The sequence below is a fragment of the Oncorhynchus mykiss genome, chromosome 13 (genome assembly GCF_057628025.1).
Source record: "Oncorhynchus mykiss isolate SJ-2025 chromosome 13, ASM5762802v1, whole genome shotgun sequence".
Taxonomy (NCBI): Eukaryota; Metazoa; Chordata; class Actinopteri; order Salmoniformes; family Salmonidae; genus Oncorhynchus; species Oncorhynchus mykiss.
In genome coordinates, this window is record NC_143034.1 from 22,119,481 (window position 1) to 22,142,500 (window position 23,020).

A 23,020-nucleotide genomic window follows, 5' to 3' on the forward strand; every position below is an offset into this window, starting at 1 on the left:
TCAGTTTGACCTTTGACCTTTGGGACTGATGGGAAAATATTGTGTGAGAACAGAGCAGAGTGTGTCAACCAGAACAGCTACTGCTGCTTGTTTATTTTTATTATTACTAGACATTTATTCATTCATACAAAACAGCAATTAAAATATATATATATTTTTTTTAGACATTCCTTTTGATAAAATACAGAGTAAAGTGCTCGTTATTCTTTATCTGCACAATACATGTTATTTCCAACTCAGTTTCTGTTCAGATTCATTGTTTTTCCATTTATTTTTCAGTTATAAAATATTTTCTAATTTTGGAATACATAGCTTATGTATCAAACATTAACAGTAATATACCTTAAGCAGGAAGACAAAATTACCATGGTTTCTAATAGGTCTGTGATGTTACCAGTATCGCAATATTCATTGGAAACATCAAGGCAGACCAAACTCTTTGGTTCTTAAAATATGTATGTAAATTATTGGGTGCTATAGCTTGGATAATAAATAAATGTGACTCTGAATGACAACATAATGAGGTTTGTTTCCAACATTACGGATGTTTTCCTGAAGAAGTTAAATCCACGTCATGCTTTGTTTCCTTGACACAATATTAACGAGTATCGTGATACTGGTATCATCCTGGCCCTAGTTTCTAAGCATGAAAAATCATATATTTACAAACAGAAAATACTTTTTTAATACCACATCAACTTAATTTGTGGTTTTGAAAGTATTAATGACTCATGACAGCTATCTGTAAATGAAAAGAAAAACTGTAACAAGATTTGGTTGAATGGAACCAAAAGTCACTTCACAAAGAATATTATTCCAGAGAATATATACAACTGAATATTGAATACAATAAGAATGAATTTAAGTCTTACGCTATAAAATGCTAATTTAGACTCATGTACTTGAACACAACTATGTTTAAAAACAAAAAGAAACTCAAGAGAATAATAAGGTCATTCAACCTTCCTTCTTCGCTGTGCTGCAGAATTCTTTCCTTCTCTCTGTGAGGACTTTGGTTGGATACACAAAAAAAGCAGAGGAACTGTACCAAGGGCACATCGTTCATTCGGGACACGAGACACGAGAGTCTTCTATGACTGATTCACACTACAGGGCCGACCCAAACCACAATGTGCTGGCTTCAGGGCTGTAGCCAGGGTCTGACTGTTAGTGAGGACATTTTACTGCATTTCTATACAATTAAAAAAACTCTAAAATTCTATTTGGAGAAGAGCAAAAAAAACACGACCTAAGCCATTATCACTATGGTTTCTGATGCTTCATTCACCTCAGTCGATCTACAAACGCATCGCCTAGCTACACAATTAGCTCAGCACCAGGATTAAAAACTATAATTTAGGTACTGAGGGAATCTGTTAGCAGAAAGTATTTTATGAACAAATGGTAAAGCATTAAAAAAAGTTTTGAAATGTTCCTGCAATTCTACACATTTTTACATGACTTATGGTTAATAGGATGTCTGAGTGAGAGTGACTAACAAAATCAATGGAGGAACCCTGGAGGTCAGGTCCCCTGGGCCCTATGTGCCCAGTCAGTCATTTGGTCATGATTACTACAAGTTCAGTCTAGACTAACTAGACTAATTCAACTATTTTTTAATTTTATTTTTAATGACATGGGCTAATTGAGTGACTGTCAGTGAGTGACAGAGAAAAACTGGGGCAGCCAAGTTTCAAAATCGCACCTTGTGTATTCTACTATTCTAACTCTCAACAGCAAGTTGAGACCCCGAATGAGTTCCCCAAAAATACATTTAATTTTTTTTAATTTTTTTTTTTATTAACTAGGTCTGGACCTCAGTGTCCTCATATGTAGCTACGGCCCTGGCTGGCTTGGACATTTTCTTCTCACAATATCCTTTCTAGCACAGTTCCAGCAACTATAGTGGATGTGTAACCAGGCCAGCCCAGGATTGTCTTGTCTCAGTTTGACTCTATAGCGTGAATCAGTCACTACACTCCTGATTCCCTCCTGAAGCCCAGCGCATCAAGAGCTATAGCCGGCTGCAGCCTGTCAATCTGATTGTCTATGTCCAGCACACACAGCATGTTCATGTCCACCGCTACCTGGTCCTGAAATCTCTCCTGGAAGATGTCTAGTTGTACGTCCCTCTCCTCCCCCTCCCCGTCGTCCCTCCCCCCCAGCATCACACCCATCTCCCCTACCTCCTCCCCCTCCTCCTCCCCGCAGCACAGGGCCACCTCGTTCTCGTAGCAGAAGGCGCTGGGGGAGTGTGGAGGCAAGAGGTGGAGGCCAGAGGACTTGGGACCGAGAGGGGACACTGACCGGGTAGAACTAGAGCCGGAGGCAGACGAGGGGGAGCGGGATCGGCCCGTCATCTCCCGGAGCTCCCTGGCGCTGCAGTGCGGAGTAGCTGGCACCTCGTAGGTCTTGTGGAAGCGGGAGTAGTCTACCTGGTAGCGGTGCTCCTTCTCGAAGACCATGGGCTCGAAGCGATGGCCCCACAGGATCTCCCTGGCCAGGTAGGAGGAGCGGGCCTGGGTGGTCATGGCCGTGGCCTCCACCATCCCCTCCAGTATCACCACGATCTCAAAGTCCTCTGTCGTCAGGTCGGCGCTGCTCATGCAGTACAGCGGGCTGTTCTCGTTGATCTCGTGGACCACGACCAGTGGAGACACTAGGAAGAGGCGGTCCAGGCCCTCGTCGTAGCCCACGTCGATGTCCGTCTGCTCCATGGGGAGGTACTCGCCTTCGGCGGTGACATGCGGCCGGATGAGCTGCGCCCGGACGTGAGCCTCCACGATGTGGCTTTTTCTCATGTTCCCCAGGCGAAACATCAGGCACAGCTTCCCGTCCCGCATGGAGATTACCGCGTGGTGCGAGAACAGCAAGGTCTGCGCCCGCTTCTTAGGTCGAACCATCTTGGCCATGATGGTTCCGATCATGAAGGAGTCGATGATACAGCCCACAATGGACTGGACCACCACCGTAGCCACCGCCGCCGGACACTCCTCGGTGACGCAGCGGAACCCATACCCAATGGTGGTCTGGGTCTCTATGGAGAAGAGAAACGCCCCTACGAAGCCTTGGACGTGTAGGATGCAGGGCTTCCACTCCACCCCTCCTCCCTCCAAGCCGGCCAGGGGCCCCTCTCCCAGGCCGGGTCGAAGGTCGAAGTCCCCATGGGCCAGGGCCACTCCCCAGAAGACCACCCCGAAGAGGAACCAGGAGAGCAGGAAGGTAGAGGTGAAGAGGAGCAGCATGTAACGCCAGCGGATGTCCACGCAGGTGGTAAATATGTCGGCCAGATAGTGTTTCGTCTTGTCTTCCATGTTGTGGAAAACCACGTTGCACTGGCCGTTCTTCTTCACGAAGCGGCTCCGGACATGGTTGGGCCCCGTCGTGGAGATTTGGCGGCCGTTGTGGACAGACTCTGTTGCTCGCAGGGCTAGCGAGCTGCCGCCTCCTCCTCCTTCTGAACCTCCTCCTCCTCCACCACCACCACCTCCTCCGCCCCCCATACCCCTCCCAGTCATATTGTGGTGCATCAGGGGACCATGGCCATTGTGGAGGCCCAGGGTGGAGATCTTGAAGTGGTCTTCATCGGTGGCTACGATGCTGTATCTGATGTGAAACAAAAACCCAAACAAAACACACAAGTTTAGATAGGAGAGTGAAGGAGACATGGCAGGTTTAAGAGTTAAAGGCCCAGTGCAGTAAAAAACATGATTTCCCTATGTTTTACAGTCCAAGAATAGACAACAAGGACAGGCATTTAGAGGCAGGAAAAGGGGGAGAAAAGGAGCTGATTGTCCTATTCCCCGGTCCTACCTGTTGACTCGCACCGCTCCCATGGCACCAGTGATCATCAGGCTGTGTCTGTGTGGGCAGTAATCAGGGCCGCGGTGGCCAGTGCCAACCATTAAAAGAGACCAGCTTGGTAGGAGGCTGTGGGCAGAGGGGCAGGAGGACAACAGCCTCAGGTCTAAGGACCCCTTGGAGATATCAGCGTTGCCTCCTTCTGATGCATTTCCTGGAATGACAGCAAATCAGAGAACAGTATGAATGTTTAAGGTCATTCAGAATCACAGCACCCAATGCACAGTATTCCTACATCTACACATGTCATGCAGGAGGAGGGTGGGATCGTCAACTCTCTTCATGCGTGAAGAAAAACAGACAAATATTCATCATGATGGTTATAGATTGAGTCCCTCGTAGCCGGTCGCCTGAGGCCCCTTTATGTCAGCATGGGGTGGAACACACTAACAGACATAGGAGGGGCCAAAGGTCTGAAAGAGAGGGGAATCTGTGCTGAACTCCTGTTAAGGGAACAATTGATCTGGTGTTTGGCTTGATGACAGGGTTAGAGGCCGGGTGACGTAGTGGGTTAGAGCTAGTACCCATTATGTGATCGCTAGACTATCAGGGCGACCAAGGGAAAGCGTTGCATAACAGCCGTAACAGGTTTGTAGCTGCACGCTATAGAACAGCAGCACTGGATGGTTTGAAGTGAGGTGTGGAGTTAGCTATGTGTAGAAAAATAGTGGCAGTAGCTTACTAAGGCGCTGTGACATCACTGCTGGGTCAACGAAACTGACACGTCGACACACGTCAGCACAGAGTTATTAAAACACACAGACGAGCGCGAGTGCACACACATACACACGTGCACGCACGCACACACATACACACATACACACACACACATACACACACAGTCCACAGACTGACAGGATTTAGCAGGGTTGTTTTTTACCTTTGCGTGACAGTCTATGTCAATTTTCTTCCCTTCCAAATACACACACACACACACACACACACACAGCAGATGGACAGATGTTGTTCCTGCCATGTGCTTATTGGCCGGATTGAGGATCCAGGATCCTTCCCAACTTAAATCCTCAGTAAGAGGCTGGGATATATTACGTCAGCATTGTTACATATCAACCACTGTAGCAGCTGGACCAAAGGGGCTGAGAAAGGAAGAAAGAAAGAAAGAAAGAAAGAAAGAGAGAGGGAGAGGGAGAGAGAGAGAGAGAGAAATAGAGAGAGAGAGGGGGAGAGAGAGAGAGAGAGAAAGAGAGAGAGAGAGAGAGATCCAGGGGGCTGACATCACATTATTGACAACACACCAGTTCCACTGTGTCTTAAGGAGTGTTTAGTGTACACAGTGTTAACCAGGGTCACACGTAGCAAGTCTTTCCATACCACTTCCCGAGGATCCTGGGAGTTTGATTGGACAAGAATGTGTATCTGAGTTAGGTTGGAGGAGAAGAATCATGCATATGAATGGAAGACTGTGACAGCTTGAGTTTCTCAGTTTGAGAGTCTATGGGATAATGCCAGATCACAACGAATCCATCGCCACAGACTGAGGAAACAGTAGTCTTTTCGAGTCAACCTGATTCCCATTGAGATGTGAAACTCAGAATGCAGCCATACTGTTGACCATATCAGCATCTTCAACATCGGAGGCTTCCAAGACATATAGATGTACTACAGATCTGGAACATTTTGTAGAATATACAGTACCAATCAAAAGTTTGGACACACCTACTCATTCAAGGTTATTTCTTTATTTGTACTATTTTCTACATTGTTGAACAATAGTGAAGACATAAACTATGAAATAACACATATGGAATCATGTAGTAACCAAAAAAGTGTTATACAAATCAAAATATATTTTATATTTGAGATTCTTCAAAGTAGCCACCCTTTGCCTTGATGACAGCTTTGCACACTTGGCATTCTCTCAACCAGCTTCACCTGGAATACTTTTCCAACAGTTCCCACATATGCTGAGCACTTGTTGGCTGCTTTTCCTTCACTCTGTGGTCCACCTCATCCCAAACCATCTCAATTGGGTTGAGGTTGTGTGATTGTGGAGGCCAGGTCACCTGATGCAGCACTCCATCACTCCCTTACACAACCTGGATGTGTGTTGGGTCCTTGTCCTGTTGAAAAACAAATGATTGTCCCACTAAGCGCAAACCAGATGGGATGGAGTATCACTGCAGAATTCTATGGTAGCCATGCTGGATAAGTGTGCCTTGAATTCTAAATAAATCACTGACAGTGTCACCAGCAAAGCACCATCACATCATCACACCTCCTCCTCCGTACTTCACGGTGGGAACCACACATGCGGAACCACACATGCGGAGATCATCCACTCACCTACTATGTGTCTCACATCGGACTAAAGGACAGATTTCCACCGGTCTAATGTCCGTTGCTCGTGTTTCTTGGCCCAAGCAAGTCTCTTTTTATTATTGGTGTCCTTTAGTAGTGGTTTCTTTGCAGCAACCATGAAACACTTTTTTGGTTACTAAATGATTCCATATGTGTTACTTCATAGTTTTGATGTCTTCACTATTATTCTACAATGTAGAAAATAGTACAAAAAAATTAAGAAAAATCCTTGAATCAGTAGGTGTGTCCAAACTTTTGACTGGTACTGTATATAGAGGGTGGGAAGAAAATGGCACCCTTTTCTCTACATAGTGCACTACTTTCGACCACATCTCATATGGCTCTGGTCAAAAGTAATGCACTATATAGGGAATAGGGTGTCACTTAGGACGCAACCAGAGACAGTCAGGAACCACTAGTCCCTGAGGGAGAGCAGGAGTAATTAAATGTTGATGATAGTTATTAGCCGTTTCCATAGGAACCTCTTTCCCCTCCTCGACGCTCTGATTTGCCGTGTCGAGCGGGGATGATTTAGCACGAGGCACCGCCGCCGAGGTGAAGCCAGAGGGTAGAGACACCAGAGGTGTAAGTGCTCTCCTGAGTGACTGAGTCACATACAGGACTGATTCACTTTAATGTGGGTAAAACTGAATCACACAGAACAGAGACAAACACCCAGATATTTCAGCGCATTTACATTTTGGCAGGCGCTCTCATCCAGAGTGATTTACAGTAGTGAATACATACATTTTCATACTGGTCCCCCGTGGGAATAGAACCCACTACCCTGGCGTTGCAAGCGCCACGCTCTACCAACTGAGCACCCCGACCATAACCTACTCCACACCATAACCTATTCCACACCATAACCTACTCCACACCATAACCTACTCCACACCATAACCTACTCCATAACCTACTCCACACCATAATCTACTCCACACCATAACCTACTCCACACCATAACCTACTCCATAACCTACTCCACACCATAACCTACTCCACACCATAACCTACTCCACACCATAACCTACTCCACACCATAACCTACTCCATAACCTACTCCACACCATAACCTACTCCACACCATAACCTACTCCACACCATAACCTACTCCACACCATAACCTACTCCACACCATAACCTACTCCACACCATAACCTACTCCACACCATAACCTACTCCACACCATAACCTACTCCACAACATAACCTACTCCACACCATAACCTACTCCATAACCTACTCCACACCATAACCTACTCCACACCATAACCTACTCCACACCATAACCTACTCCACACCATAACCTACTCCACACCATAACCTACTCCATAACCTACTCCACACCATAACCTACTCCACACCATAACCTACTCCACACCATAACCTACTCCACACCATAACCTATTCCACACCATAACCTACTCCACACCATAACCTACTCCACACCATAACCTACTCCACACCATAACCTACTCCACACCATAACCTACTCCACACCATAACCTACTCCACACCATAACCTATTCCACAACAGAACTCCACACAACACAATACATTTAGGGCCTGAAATTGTCAATATATATATGCAGCTCAGATATGCCTTGAATCCGGAATCCAGGGGAAATGAATATGAATGGATGAAAGTTTGTGTGTGTGTGTGTGTGTGTGTGTGTGTGTGTGTGTGTGTGTGTGTGTGTGTGTGTGTGTGTGTGTGTGTGAGCGCGCACTCGTGTGTGTGTACGCAGGTGCGTTGGCGTTTGCATGTGCGTGTGTGGTAATCTCCTAATCCAAACTGTGATATGAAAGGTGGATGCAGTCAAGCGACCTGGCTTAAATGTTCTTCTTTAATCTGAGACTGACATTAAAAGGGGAGAAAGAAAGGAAAAAGAAAGTGAAGAGTTTAGGTGACAGCACAGGGCAGGGCATCCGCTTGTCAGGGGAGAACAGGGGGTATAGAGATTATGACATCAGAGGATGGGGTGTTACTTTTGATCCGGTTTAGCGGTGATTGGTGGCGTTGTGGCGTCGTCATCACTGAATAAAGCATTGTTCTACATGATTATGGCAGACGTTATTGTAGGCAAGTAATAGGACGGGGGGAAAGTTATGTCCGTCTTTTTTGAATGGCTTTGATGGGAGCTCTATGAACACAGTATCTCATTCAAATATGCACGATCTGCAGGTCTATCACGAATGCACATGATTGTGTAAAAAAAACATGTCCTTCCCATATCTATGAAAAAATATGGGATGACGAGATATCCCATTCTTTGAATAGCCAATGATAAACTCAAATTATACTTTTTTTTTTACAACACAGTGCAGGGTAGGCCTACGCACTTACTAAACTATATCAAAGTTGATGCTGACGTGTAGAGCTGTCCAGTGCTGAAATCTATTCCCGCGCATATGGGAAATAAGAATGTCTGAATATGGGAATTATGTGTCCATATCTGATCTAATTTCGAGTCTTGCTAATCAAACCTCTCAGGATATCCAAACTGGCATGCCACATCGCCTACGGCCTAGTCAATAAAATATGTCACACAATTAGGATTTGCCTGCGCATCATTTACAGTTGATTGACATTATAGGCCAGAACAATGCGTTACGTTAGCGGATTCATTGATCATTTTACAGTGTTTTTCTGAAAGACAATGAACAGCAGAAAACAACAGGTTTCACTGGGCTCTACAAGGCGAGGAGTTCATGTCGTGACATAATACTGGTGAAAACAGGCAAGATTACTCTGCAGTTTATTTCGAGGCCTTAACTAGTGTATGAAGTGAGCTTCGTCGAAACGCTGCATGTTAAAAACAACAAACTGGCCAATCTAAAAGAAAAACAGGTCAAATTCATGACAACTTCTCCTGTCAATGGAAAAGTGTTTTGGCCTTTGAAAAAACTGTCAACGATTAGAATAAATACTCACCTTTTGAATGGCAATGTTGTTAGCTACTTGGAAAAACAACGTTGACATCCTCTCCAAAATACAAAATAAAACACATCCTTAATGTTCTGTCCTCTCTCTACGAATTCCTTTTTGCAGCCCGTTTCATTGTCTCATAACGTTCATTTTGAAACTTTTTGTCTTTGAATCCTAATGTTCTTCCAATGTTCTGTTTTATTGCTTCCTTGCATCCCACTCAACTGCTCGCATTCGCTCTCTCTGTTGGACTCGCACTTGACTCAATAAGCGCTCGAACCCTGTGTATGTGAGGTGCGCACGGCACATCTCTCTGTCCCTAGCTAGCTGTGGGTGGGAGAGAGAGGGCGGGCGGGAGGGATGGAGCGCTTGTCACTTTGATTATGTCCCCGTTTACGTGGAGTTGTGTTCCTGAGAGTGTAGGTGTGCTTCCCTATTATTTAACGCCCGCGCCACAGATTTTTATTAGACTGGCCTCCGGAGAAGAAAACAGGTTGCTATGCATTGCTCGGATTTTCAGTGAATTTGGATCAGTGTTCGGCTGTACATGCGAGCTGCCTGTCTTTGTGCGAGTTTGAAGCTGCATTATTGAAATGTGAATAGATTTATGGAAATAGGCCTAATAAAAAAGTTAATGACAGGACGGTGGTTGATTAAATATTCCTTTTGTTGACAACTACAGACATCCTGTAATGTTAGAGTCGCATTTACAAATGCAGATGCTTAATTTGATCACTCTTTTTTTTTGTGGCTGGGAATTTTCTTGCACCGCAGGAAATCCAGACGAGCTTCGTGATTTACATAAATCCACTGAACACCCACACTAACACACTGTTATATTAACAGTATTGCACTTTTCATGTAGCCTACTTTTAGCCAGCTAATGTCCTAACCACCGACCCAACAACATTACGGACTCAACGTTCAAATCCCGTTGCTGCAGGATTATTTTGTAGCGAGATAATTGGTCAAATGATGATTCTACATATATACGTAACACACCAACTGAAGAGGGGGTGTGGGGTAAGAAACCAAGTCTCCCTAGTAACCTAGTGTGAACAGGCAATTGAAATCGGATCCCAGTGTTGCATTGTGGAGCTGTCCAGGGCAGAGGTGCTGAAAACTACTAAAACGGAAAACGGATACTCCTCGAACTACCACCACCCTACCGTGGCCTGGCTGGCTGTCACATACATTTAGCCTCCAGACCAGTCTCAGCACCCTGCTAACAATAACCACCTCATTTGCTTTGTCATTGATTAGAGCAATATTTTACCACAGGGAGAATACTGAACTAGCTATGGAGACCTGCAGAACTTTCTCCTAGCTGCAATAAGTTCATCCAACTTTCTAATTTCCATCAAAGACGCTACTGTTCATAGTTTAATTTATCATTAATATTTGTATTGGCATCAGCAATGTCTCTTTTTTTGCAGGGAAATATAGTTAGTTATAGTATTCCAGACAGACCACAATTATATGCAACTCGATAGTTTCTATGGATACCTTTCTTATTTTCTCTCTCTCTCTCTCTCTTTCTGTCTCTCTCTCGCTCTCTCTCTCTCTTACTTGTCTGAAGCAAACATTTAGCTAAAATTATAGAGTTGAACCAATTTCTTTTTAAAACCCAAGTTCTCTTCAGCCAAACGTGGTGGGTGTTCAATGTACCGAGAGAGAGGGATAAAGAAAGACAGACAGACAGACAGACAGACAGACAGACAGACAGACAGACAGACAGACAGACAGACAGACAGACAGATAGATAGATAGATAGATAGATAGATAGATCGATAGATAGATAGATAGATAGATAGATAGATAGATAGATAGATAGATAGATAGATAGATAGAGAAAGGTGGGAGACAGAGAGAGGAAGAGATAGAATGAGAGAGAGATGGAGAGCGAGACTGAGAAACGGGGTGAATCAACAAGGCCAAGCGGGATTAGTGGCTCTATTCAATCTGTATTGCTGAACTGTTACAGATTGTGTGATAGAAATGTAAAGGCAATTTCCTATTGAGCTGACATATTCAGCATTTACTGTGAATGCAGTCTCAGCTAATGCGAGACAATTATGCTGCGAGTCAGTGCGAGTCAACCAAGCTGCGAGTCAACCACACTTTAACACTGAACTTCTGCGATAAGGATTGAATAGAGCCCTAAATGGGGTGGGAGTGGGGAAGAAATGTGTGGGTGGGTTTAGATTCTAGAAGATAGAGGAACAAGGATGCTGCAACTAATGACAAGAGGGGAGTTATCTTGCTGTTTGTTTACCGTTGTTTTGAGTGGGAGTAGTTAGGCCTAAATAAATGTGGAAAGACACAAGGAAACGTTACAGTAGGGATACAGTAGGTGTATTTTGATTTGTTGATCGAATCCAGGTATTTCTACTCTACTCTACCATACCCTACCCAACTCTGTATTCTGCACTACTCTATTCTACTCTACTCTATGATATTCTGACTGAAACAAAGAGAAGGGAAGATCGGAGACTGCTTCCATTACACCTGCCCCACTGACAGAAATGAAATGACCATCTCTGTGTCTGTGTATTAATAACCATAATCTGTCTGAATGAGGCTGACTGGAGTAAGATATCACATAAGATATTAACTCTTTTTCATAAGCACACCTTGCTCAAGGCATCAAGCCACTGCTCCTGCATCTCTCTCTCTCTCTCTCCCTCTCTCTCTCTCTCTCTCTCTCGCTCTCTCTCTCTCTCTCTCTCTCTCTCTCTCTCTCTCTCTCTCTCTCTCTCTCTCTCTCTCTCTCTCTCTCCACCTTTCTCTCCTTCACCTCCATCTATTTCTCTATTTCCACCTGGACCTGCTTTTGGGAGATTTTTAGGTCAGCAACATGAATAAAAATTTGACCTGCGGCCAAAATAATAAACAATATCCTTAAAAACGGTATTAGTTTCATTATTAAATGTAAATGTAGTGTTTGAACTGACACACGCTATTTTGTGTTTTCCTTCGACTCTGCTCCAGTCCCGATGACTCCCTCCCGTACGCGGTGAGAGCCAATTTACTTAGAAACAGGAGGCCGCCTCATTCCTCACAGCCAGCAGATCCAGGTCAATATGTTTTTAAGAAATGAGGCTGAAGAAAAGAGAGGGACAGAATGGCCAGTATTACTACACAAGGGGGAATACATTACAGGCATATAGTTGGGTAATAATTACATAATTAAGTCTATATTGATTCCAAATTAGGAAGAAAGACAGACTAGGAATTGAAGGCAAGTGATGCTGCACGCATAAGAAGATCAGGCATGCTAAATGAACTTCCTTTGAATATAGAACAAACTACAAAATGGGTACAGATCTCTGTGTGAAAATGAGGGGGAATGAGGCACTTGGGTGGTGGATAGCAGTTTTATATATATATATATAGTTCAAATACTGGGCACAGCGGGGACTCATGATGTAACCTCAGCGGGGATGTTAGTCCAAATCTATCTCACTAAGTTCAGAGCAATGCGAAGGGACATTTGGTGACCTGCAAAAGAGTTGTCTCTCAGATATCTCCAGTGCTTCAAGAAACCAAGGCATTGAGGCGTGTGGGTTCCACTTTAGTTTAATAAAGGCTGGTCCTCTGTGATTGGTCAGCTAGTCTAGGCCATTAGATGGGCAATGCAGTGCCATAAAAGATAAGTATGTTTCAAATGTTCTCAGTTCGCTCAGTAGCCAATAAAAAGTTTGCATTGCACTGAATTGGTACTGGTCCATCCCTTTAAAGCTAGACTCAATATCAGCGCCACGAGGAAATATAATTAGCATAATAATACAAATCCCCATCAAAACCTGTCTGTTTAAGATAGAGATGTCAGTTTTTTTTTTGCTTACGCTGCGTCTCAATCCACAGCAACCACCAATGCCGGTTTTCAGCGTCTGCGGTGGAAGGTGACCGAGCTACAGCGGTGTTTGTCAGACCATGAGACATCCTGGAGATCGGTCTACTCATGAAAACTTCTGTAGTGTCTGAATGAATATGACCATTCTATGGAAAGATGAGACTCTTACGAACAGGATGGTGTTCTCCGTTTTACTCCATGACCGCATCACGGGACTCATCTGACGTTGGTACCGCTAATCTGCCAACTTCTGTCTGTAGCGTCCGAACAGTTTGGGCTACACACTAAGATGGAAAGGTGAGACAAACACGAACACTACCGTTCAACAGTTTGGGGACACTTAGAAATGTCCTTGTTTTTTAAAGAAAAGCACATTTTTTGTCCATGAAAATAACATCAAATTGATCAGACATACAGTGTAGACATTGTTCATGTTGTAAATTACTATTGTAGCTGGAAACGGCATATTCTTTATGGAATATCTACATAGGTGTACAGAGGCCCATTATCAGCAACCATCACTCCTGTGTTCCAAATGGCACATTGTGTTAGCTAATCCAAGTTTATCATTTTAAAAGGCTAATTGATCATTAGAAAACCCTTTTGCAATTATGTTAGCACATCTGAAAACTGTTGTTCTGGTTAAAGAAGCAATAAAACTGTCCATCTTTAGACTAGTTGAGTATCTGAAGCATCAGCATTTGTTGGTTCGATTACAGGCTCAAAATGGCCAGAAACAAAGACCTTTCTACTGAAACTCGTAAGTCTATTCTTGTTCTGAGAAATGAAGGCTATTCCATGCAAGAAATTGCCAAGAAAAAATGAAGATCTTGTACAATGCTGTGTACTACTCCCTTCACAGAACAGTGCAAACTGGCCCTAACCAGAATAGAAAGAGGAGTGGGAGGCCCCGGTGCACAACTGAGCAAGAGGACAAATACATTAGAGTGTCTAGTTTGAGAAACAGATGCGTCACAAGTCCTCAACTGGCAGCTTCATTAAATAGTACCCACAAAACACCAGCCTCAACGTCAACAGTGAAGAGGCGACTCTGTGATGCTGGCCTTCTAGGCTGAGTTCCTCTGTCCAGTGTCTGTGTTCTTTTGCCCATCTTAATATTTTATTTTTATTGGTAACATCGGAGATGTGTTTTTTTTCTTTGCAACTCTACCTAGAAGCCCAGCATCCCTGAGTCGCCTCTTCACTGACGTTGAGACGGGTGTTTTGCAGGTACGAGATCTTCAGTTTCTTGTCAATTTCTCTCATGGAATAACCTTCATTTCTCAGAACAAGAATAGACTGACGAGTTTCAGAAGAAAGGTCTTTGTTTCTGGCCGTTTTGAGCCTGTAATCAAACCCACAAATGCTGATGCTCCAGATACTCAACTAATCTAAAGAAGGACCGTTGTATTGCTTGAAATGTCATTTCGGAGAATGACATTTTCTCTGAATGCTTTTATACGGTACTTACAATATTGTCTTTTGATGATCTGGTTCTATTTCACCCTTGCGTGTGACCTGCACGAGTCATTCTACTACCAAAGATATGCAGATTTAAGAAGATACATTCATGAAAATACAATCTATCTACATTTGTAGAAGTCAGTCATGCCAACTTCAAGTTGGTGGGATGCTGAACTTTTCTTTGGCGATCATATTTCCATGGTTACTAAATCTCCTCTCACCATGGCAACTGTCGCCTGAGCAACAGAGTGTATCTATGCAACTAGGACGCTCAGCGGAAAAAGGATTTGGGCAGAAATAACTCCCTGCAACATTTTCTTGCCAAACATGCTGTTATTAATATCCTGAGGGTGACATTTCATTTGAAAGATTTTTTGGGGTTAATATTCTCTGAGAGTAGTATTACAGGTAAACTTCTCAAAACTACAATTTCTGAGAGTGCAATTAATCATACGCAACTTTTGGTACAGCTAATTTGAGCTTGAATTGAGACTATTCCACACAGTGATACATTGGCCCTGTTACAGGATCCAGAGCAGTCAGTGTTCACTTCACCTATTTAAACATACAGTACATCTATAAATACACAGCCTTTATGGTCTACAGTCTACGCTGAGCATGCAGCGTGAATGACAAGTGAGAGTATATGATCCACCAAGAGACTGTGGGAATAGTCTGTCTTTGTCAATGTGTGTATGTGTTCTCCTGTATGCGTATGTGTGCCTGTGTGTGCTTCCTGGCCTCCCAATACGATCCTGATGACACTTCTGGCCCCCTCTGCTGGCTTCTCTGGACACTGCTGTCCCCCAGTGGACGAGAGATACAATTGACTGTATATCTATGGAAACAGCTCTGTTTTCAGCATAGCACAGCTGATATTATATTCTATACACACACAAAGGGCCCCTAGACAGGTTACATATGTGAGGCTAGATGCTGTAAATACTCCTTTTCATTTCCTCAGGTAGGTAGTGACATAGATACTCTACTAGCCGACCTGCCCTGCAACATTAAGGACCCACCAGGCATTTCAAAAAAGATAAATCTGATGGTTTCGACTTCTTTCGTACCACGTTTATTTTTTCACTCTTCAATTTAAACGGGTTCGTTTTTCATCGGTTAATCTTGTTTTTGAATCAAGTTGAATGCCAACTCAAGATTCAACATGTATTTCTTGTTCCCCAGAAGATGGCCTCTCTATGGTCCAGTCTATGTCTAGTAAACAGAGTTTTACAGGTGACCGCTCGCGCTTGTCTGTAACCCTCAGAGCAGCCATCTGCAAAACAGGCCCACCACATGACATCTATCCAGTGGAGCCAGTTGCATATTTCCCTCTCTAAAGCTGATGACATCTGATACACACCTTTGGGGGCCAATGGGCCATGTTGGCTCCAATGAGAGTCAATTGATGTTTAACATGACAAAAGACAGAGCCACAATGGCAGTTATACCCACGCCAGTTTCACCCAGACTTGGATGAGTTCTGAGAGTATGAAGTGTATGACCTGTGCTGGTTACTTTGCAGATAAAAATGAACTTGGAGTTAACAGTCATAAGGTATTTAAAAATTCTAGAAATACCGTTGAAGTGTTTTTAATATCATAATACCAGCATGGCAAAGACAGACTGGGCTTTTGAGTCTTTGTGTTTCTTTTATTAACAAAATGGCTGTAGGTTACTGTGTTATGGTTATAGTATTGTGTGTCAAACTATTTTTGTACAGCGCTGTAAAGGTATAGCCTACCATCAACAGTGGTTTCTGTTTCACTCAGTCGCCGTCTTAAGTAATTGTTGCTTCACCTCAAGGAACCCAGAGGATGTTGTTTGGCCACAACCATGAGATGAAGTTACCCACTACCTGAAGCATTTTATTGAATTACATTACAGTGTAAAGACCGCTACATGTCAATGCATGCAAATTACCGATGTGGTCCATATTCTGCTTCAGAATGCAATTCTAAAGATGTAAAATCTTAATTTGATCAGTTAGTAATTTCCACTTTGACATTTCAGACTAAATTTGCCCAAAGGAAAAATGTATCAACCACTACAGAACTGTCCATGAATTATAATCCACATAATAATTCACATTTCCTGTTGCTGCAGGATTATTTTCCTGCTGTAGTAAACTGACTCAAATTAAGTTCCTACGTCTGTATAGTGTTGCTCTTGACATACTGCATTACTATGTGCTGTCTATACATTATATGGTTTGATTGGTTATCCCACCTCTAATCAGGATGTACCACCTTTGTGTAGGTGGATTTTGTAATAGTGCATCATTGCACTGGGCCGTACCATCAGAGTAAAATAGGGGTGTTCACCTGATCTGAGGATCTATCATGCCCCTCTGTGCTGACGACTTTTACTGCCACCAGTTCCAACCCAACACCTTTGACCCCTCCCGCTGTGGTTCGTGCCTGCGCCCGGGACACATGCACCTGAACAGTACCTCACAGGTGAGCCAGGCAGGGGGGGCTAGTGTTGAGGGAAATGGATGATGGACGGCTAATGACTGTTAAGGGTTATTGGGTTTGGAAAAGGTCTGGATTATTACCTTTGCTGTACAGTAAATTGTGGTATACGTTTGAAACACTTCCAAAGACGTTCATTTTATCTTCCCAAGTGGCAGTACGAGGAGTAACCATTTCTGAATGAAACAAAGGTGCATATTAAACAACATAATGATGCAATGAACACAAATAAAGCCACCAAGCGGGGTAATTCTAATGTAAGCTACACTGTAGGTGTGATGAGGACTGACGAACACACAGGTTGGCGTTTGATTATATTATTATTCTATCATTAATTAATGAAAAGCTCATTTGCATCCCTTGAGGGAAAGATAGTAATCTAATCCGCTCACATAACACATTGCACACAAGCACCCACACAACACACACACAACACATACAAGCACACACACACACACACACACACACACACACACACACACACACACACACACACACACACACACACACACACACACACACACACACACACACACACACACAGACACCAGCCCACTCAACTGAACTCTAAGGATGGACCTGTACCAGAAATACACTTCTACTAATCTTCACTGTCATTGGAGTAATCTAATATGCTCAAACAACACATGCACACAAGCACCCACATTCACAACACCAGCTCTATGGATGAACCTGGACCAGAAGTACACTTCTACTAATATTTATTTTCATTTGAATAATCCTTTCATTTCAAAATAACAGAATATTCTAGATAGAAATCCACGCCTGCTCACAACACAACAAGTAGATCAAAAGTCAAAAAAGAAGAAAGGCTTTTGTGTGTTGTGGGGAGGGCAAGAAATGAAAGAGGGATCACGAAAGGGTTGAGAGGAGGATGGGTGGATTCTGGTTGTGGAACAGCAGCAGACCAATGAAATAATGATGAGCAAGGCCAGGGAGAGGTTGTGTTACCGTCGTCCTTGCCGGCCTAATGTATTAGCTCCGGTGGACAAGGTGAAGAGAGGATAGGTAGATGGGGGTGGAGAGGGAGGAGAGAAGTTGTTGTTGCCACTTGCAGCCTGTCTTAACAGCAGATTTGTAAAGGGACGTCCAAGGAAGCTCTGCAAGCAGGTGTAGTAAGAAGTAAGCATTTTGAGTTATACGGAAAGTTAGCTTCTTTTCATTTATTCCACAGGCTGCCATTTTGTCTGAAGTTTGTTTACTTTACTTGTTGATGCTTTATCACATGCTTGTTGAATTGACCTTGAGAGTGGTTTCAACTCATTCGTTTAATTAATCTTTAAGCATTGTAATGTCATTGGTCACACTAGGTCATGACTGTCTTGCCATAGAGGTACATCTACACTGCAGCATGTTTGAATTTGTTTGACTTGTCTCCAACTGTACTTTCACGTTACTATGCAACTTTCTGAAAACACAACAGAATGACATACTTTGTGTACCAAGCCTTAAAAGTAACTTTTACACATCTCAGATGGTTTGCTGAATTGACAAAGCCATGGACCAGTTTGACATTATCTGAATTATTAACGATTGGACGAAATGTGTCCCGTTTCACGAATCAGGACAACCATGACTTCCTGTCGGAGGTGACCAGCTACAGTGATGTCACAAGGAGCATCTGGACCTATCAGGAGAGCCTAACTCACACTCCGAGTCCTGACTGGGAACTCAATATCTGTGACTCTGACACGGTACACAGGTGAGTGTGAGTATCATTGGCAGTTGACTTTAGTAACACTACATTAAGGTATACTTAAAGTGATTTATAAAAATGTAATGAACAGTCAGATAACATTATATTTGAATGAAATTCTACAATCAGGTAGTGATTTCTCTTAAACTAGTTCTACAGTACATTGTGCCAAACTCATAGTGTGTGTACCCCTACCAATGTCCCTCATGCCCTCCCTCTATATCTCCACCCAGCAGTCAGGAGGACCCGTGGGACTTCCTGCCAGACCCAGGGAGGAGTGGCTCTAGCACCCCAGCAGGGTGCTGTGTGACGGGGCCAGAGATGACCCGGGTGGACCCCTCTCCCCACAGACCACCACACAGCTCACTGATGGAGGAGAAGAGAGGTCGGGAGAGGTTCAGGCGACCCTCAGGTCAGACCAGCTCACAGTATTACAGACAGACATTTTTTCTGGGACTGCTGATACAATTTTCATTCAATTCAATTGTACTTCAAAATGTTATTGTCATTTTACAGTTAAACATTTAAATGTGTCTTTGCTTTCCATTTGAGTGGGGCTCAATCAAATGGATGATCTATCATGCCATGTCCCTGCTCCTCACTTAGGATCAAGAGGAGAAAACGGCTACTTCTCTCCGGACAGGAAAGCCTTATTTGATGGTGGTCCCCAGGCTCAGGTGGAGGGTGTATCCAAACGGCCTTACCGGTACTATGAGAGGGGCCATCCGCTCCCCAACAACCACAGCCCAGAACCCAAAGCCTCCATCCCCTACCGGAATGTGAATCTCGGAATTCCCTCCCAGAGGAGAAGCGATGAAACGTTCCAGCAGGAGACCTGGAGGAGTGAGTCTCCGCAGAGATACACCTGTCATTCCAACTTCAGACGTGGTGGCACTGATTCTCAAGATCAGTCTCCTAGCCCTCGCTCCCCATGCCCAAACCGGTATAAACTTGCTGAATCACGATCTGAGTCCTCCCAACGTAGAAGCTCCCACTCCAAAAGTCACGCTCCTTCTCACGCTCCATCTAACTCATCTCGCTCCTTGTCTCGTCATCCGTCAGGACGGTCCAGTCCCTCTCACAGACAAGGTTCTGTCGTGTCTCGCCACCCCTCCCCGTCTCGAAACACGGCCTCCTACAAACACACTGACTCCTCCCATGTAAGAAATGGTAAAACAGAGCATTACGCCAATGAGCGTGATCAAGATTCAAGAGAGTCAAGAGAGCCAAGAGAGCCAAGAGAGTCAAGAGAGTCAAGAGAGCCAAGAGAGTCAAGAGAGCCAAGAGAGTCAAGAGAGTCAAGAGAGCCAAGAGAGTCAAGAGAGCCAAGAGAGTCAAGAGAGTCAAGAGAGCCAAGAGGATCAAGAGAGCCAAGAGGATCAAGAGAGCCAAGAGAGTCAAGAGAGTCAAGGGAGTCAAGACGTCCCTCCCACAACTCAAACAGTCACAGTTTGGACTCTGAAAAACTGTACAAAAATCTTGACTCCATCTCTCGACGTGACTCTCCAGCCTTGCAGCCAAACTCCTACGAAGGGTCTCGAAGCCCCCGGCCCAGAACAGATAAAAACCCTTCTCCAACCACTCGCAGTCGTGATAGTTGGGAATGCTCTCCCCCTATAAGTGGCTATGGTACACACAGCCATTCACCCCAAACAGAAACCAAGCATAGCGACACCAGACCTGACACAGCACAGAGCTACTCAAGGAGACCAGAGATGGTTGCTAGAGAGGAACGGACAGAGATGCACCCCCCTAAAGCCAACCCCAGCCTCCCTCCAGGCTCCTGGCGTGGCTCCTCCCACTCCCTTCTAAGCCCTGCCCTCTCTTGTAGCTCCTCCCCACCACGACTAGGCATCGATTCCCAGCTGCTTGCCAATTCGTTGAAACCCTGCCCTGCGACCATGGAAATGAATGACAGGCCAATCAGTGACAGGAGCAAGAGTAATATTAGACGGGGCCTGGAGTACCTGTTGACCCAAGAGGAGCCCAAGAGAACCGCCTCAGTGGACTCCCAGGGGATGACCATAGAGGACTACGTCATTCTGGCCGACATCCCCAGACTGGACCTGGGGTCAGAGGGAGAGGGGGCGGAGGTGCTACTGGCCCCGAGGAGGAGGACCCAGAGCCCCAGCCCACGTAGAGACCAGAGGCACAGGACACCCAGGTGAGTGGGGAGACTGGAGAGGCGACAGGAGGGACATTGTAGAGAGAGAGGGAGGAGGGAGGGCAGAGGAAGCATGATACATTTCTATGCATATTGTAAGGATCTACTGCAGGTACAGCATATTGTAAGGATCTACTGCAGGTACAGCATATTGTAAGGATCTACTGCAGGTACAGCATATTGTAAGGACCTACTGCAGGTACAGCATATTGTAAGGACCTACTGCAGGTACAGCATATTGTAAGGACCTACTGCAGGTACAGCATATTGTAAGGGCCTACTGCATGTACAGCATATTGTAAGGGCCTACTACATACACAGCCTATTGTAAGGACCTACTGAATGTACAGCATATTGTAAGGGCCTACTGCATGTACAGCATATTGTAAGGGCCTACTGGATGTATAGCGTATTGTAAGGGCCTACTGGATGTACAGCGTATTGTAAAGGCCTACTGGATGTATAGCGTATTGTAAGGGCCTACTGGATGTACAGCGTATTGTAAGGGCCTACTGGATGTACAGCGTATTGTAAGGGCCTACTGGATGTACAGCATATTGTAAAGGCCTACTGGATGTACAGCATATTGTAAAGGCCTACTGGATGTACAGCGTATTGTAAAGGCCTACTGGATGTACAGCGTATTGTAAGGGCCTACTGGATGTACAGCGTATTGTAAGGGCCTACTGGATGTACAGCGTATTGTAAAGGCCTACTGGATGTACAGCGTATTGTAAAGGCCTACTGGATGTACAGCGTATTGTAAGGGCCTACTGGATGTACAGCGTATTGTAAGGGCCTACTGGATGTACAGTATATTGTAAGGGCCTACTGGATGTACAGCGTATTGTAAAGGCCTACTGGATGTACAGCATATTGTAAGGGCCTACTGGATGTACAGTATATTGTAAGGGCCTACTGGATGTACAGTATATTGTAAGGGCCTACTGGATGTACAGTATATTGTAAGGGCCTACTGGATGTACAGTATATTGTAAGGGCCTACTGGATGTACAGTATATTGTAAGGGCCTACTGGATGTACAGTATATTGTAAGGGCCTACTGGATGTACAGCGTATTGTAAAGGCCTACTGGATGTACAGCATATTGTAAGGGCCTACTGGATGTACAGCGTATTGTAAAGGCCTACTGGATGTACAGCGTATTGTAAGGGCCTACTGGATGTACAGTGTATTGTAAAGGCCTACTGGATGTACAGCATATTGTAAGGGCCTACTGGATGTACAGTATATTGTAAGGGCCTACTGGATGTACAGTATATTGTAAAGGCCTACTGGATGTACAGCGTATTGTAAGGGCCTACTGGATGTACAGCATATTGTAAAGGCCTACTGGATGTACAGCGTATTGTAAGGGCCTACTGGATGTACAGCGTATTGTAAGGGCCTACTGGATGTACAGCGTATTGTAAGGGCCTACTGGATGTACAGCGTATTGTAAGGGCCTACTGGACGTACAGTATATTGGGTCAGGATTTTCTCTCATTGTCTCTCTCTTGGTCTCTATTTCTCTAACTTTTCTTCTATCGTAGGTATGTAGAGGAATCTGATAGCTGCAGTACGAGGGTTGAGTCTGATGAGAGAGGGAGAGGCAGAGAGAGGGGGAGAGACAGGAGGGAGAAAGAGAAGGAGAAATATTGCGACTCAGAGGATGGACGACTGTCCCGAACCCAGTCCACAACTGATCTTCAGCCACAGGTGATACGCTTGATACCTTCGAGTACTTTAAAAACAGGTCTGCCATCAAGTCACTCATACTGTAAGTACCATCCTATCACCATTATTCATATAATCCATTTGTTACAGAGGTCAGACAATCAAACTAGAAAGGGCCTCAGATCTTCTAAACCACGGCAGAGAGTTCTACCTGAAAGTACTCAAACACAGTCTGACCTAAAAGGCTGGATGTCAAAACTGGATGAATATGGGGAGGTAACACTGCAAATGACACACGTGACCATGCGTTAGAACAAACTGGAACAAATAGAGGAAAGCATCATTCAAAACAATAGCAGTGTTTTGAATATTTTGAAGTGTCACTGGTTTGACTGAGTCTGTTCGGCTTGTGTTTCTAGCAGTGAAGGAGACACTGGTTTGACTGAGTCTGTTTGGCTTGTGTTTCTAGCAGTGAAGGAGACACTGGTTTGACTGAGTCTGTTTGGCTTGTGTTTCTAACAGTGGAGGAGACACTGGTTTGTGATGAGGGACGCTGC

General features: G+C 44.4%; 2 protein-coding genes across 2 annotated transcripts in view; one reads left to right on the forward strand and one right to left on the reverse strand.

Moving 5' to 3' along the window:
- Positions 1-60: 60 nt before the first annotated feature.
- Positions 61-9,431, reverse strand: LOC110485689 (ATP-sensitive inward rectifier potassium channel 12-like). Its single transcript, XM_021556807.3, has 3 exons — positions 9,118-9,431; positions 3,814-4,015; positions 61-3,606 (listed from the first exon to the last, which is right to left on the reverse strand). The coding sequence occupies exons 2-3, from the start codon at positions 3,903-3,905 to the stop codon at positions 1,974-1,976; spliced, it is 1,725 nt and encodes a 574-aa protein (XP_021412482.3). The 5' UTR covers positions 3,906-4,015; positions 9,118-9,431; the 3' UTR covers positions 61-1,973.
- A 7,342-nt stretch (positions 9,432-16,773) lies between these two features.
- LOC110485701 (uncharacterized) overlaps positions 16,774-23,020 on the forward strand; it is a 12,329-nt gene continuing 6,082 nt past the window's right edge. Inside the window, exons 1-6 of the mRNA XM_090194319.1 lie at positions 16,774-16,914; positions 18,492-18,628; positions 18,856-19,034; positions 19,229-20,786; positions 22,340-22,760; positions 22,986-23,020. The exon at positions 22,986-23,020 is cut by the window's right edge and continues 34 nt beyond it. Coding sequence (XP_090050445.1) covers positions 16,774-16,914; positions 18,492-18,628; positions 18,856-19,034; positions 19,229-20,786; positions 22,340-22,760; positions 22,986-23,020 — 2,471 coding nt within the window. The remainder of the gene's footprint in view (positions 16,915-18,491; positions 18,629-18,855; positions 19,035-19,228; positions 20,787-22,339; positions 22,761-22,985) is intronic.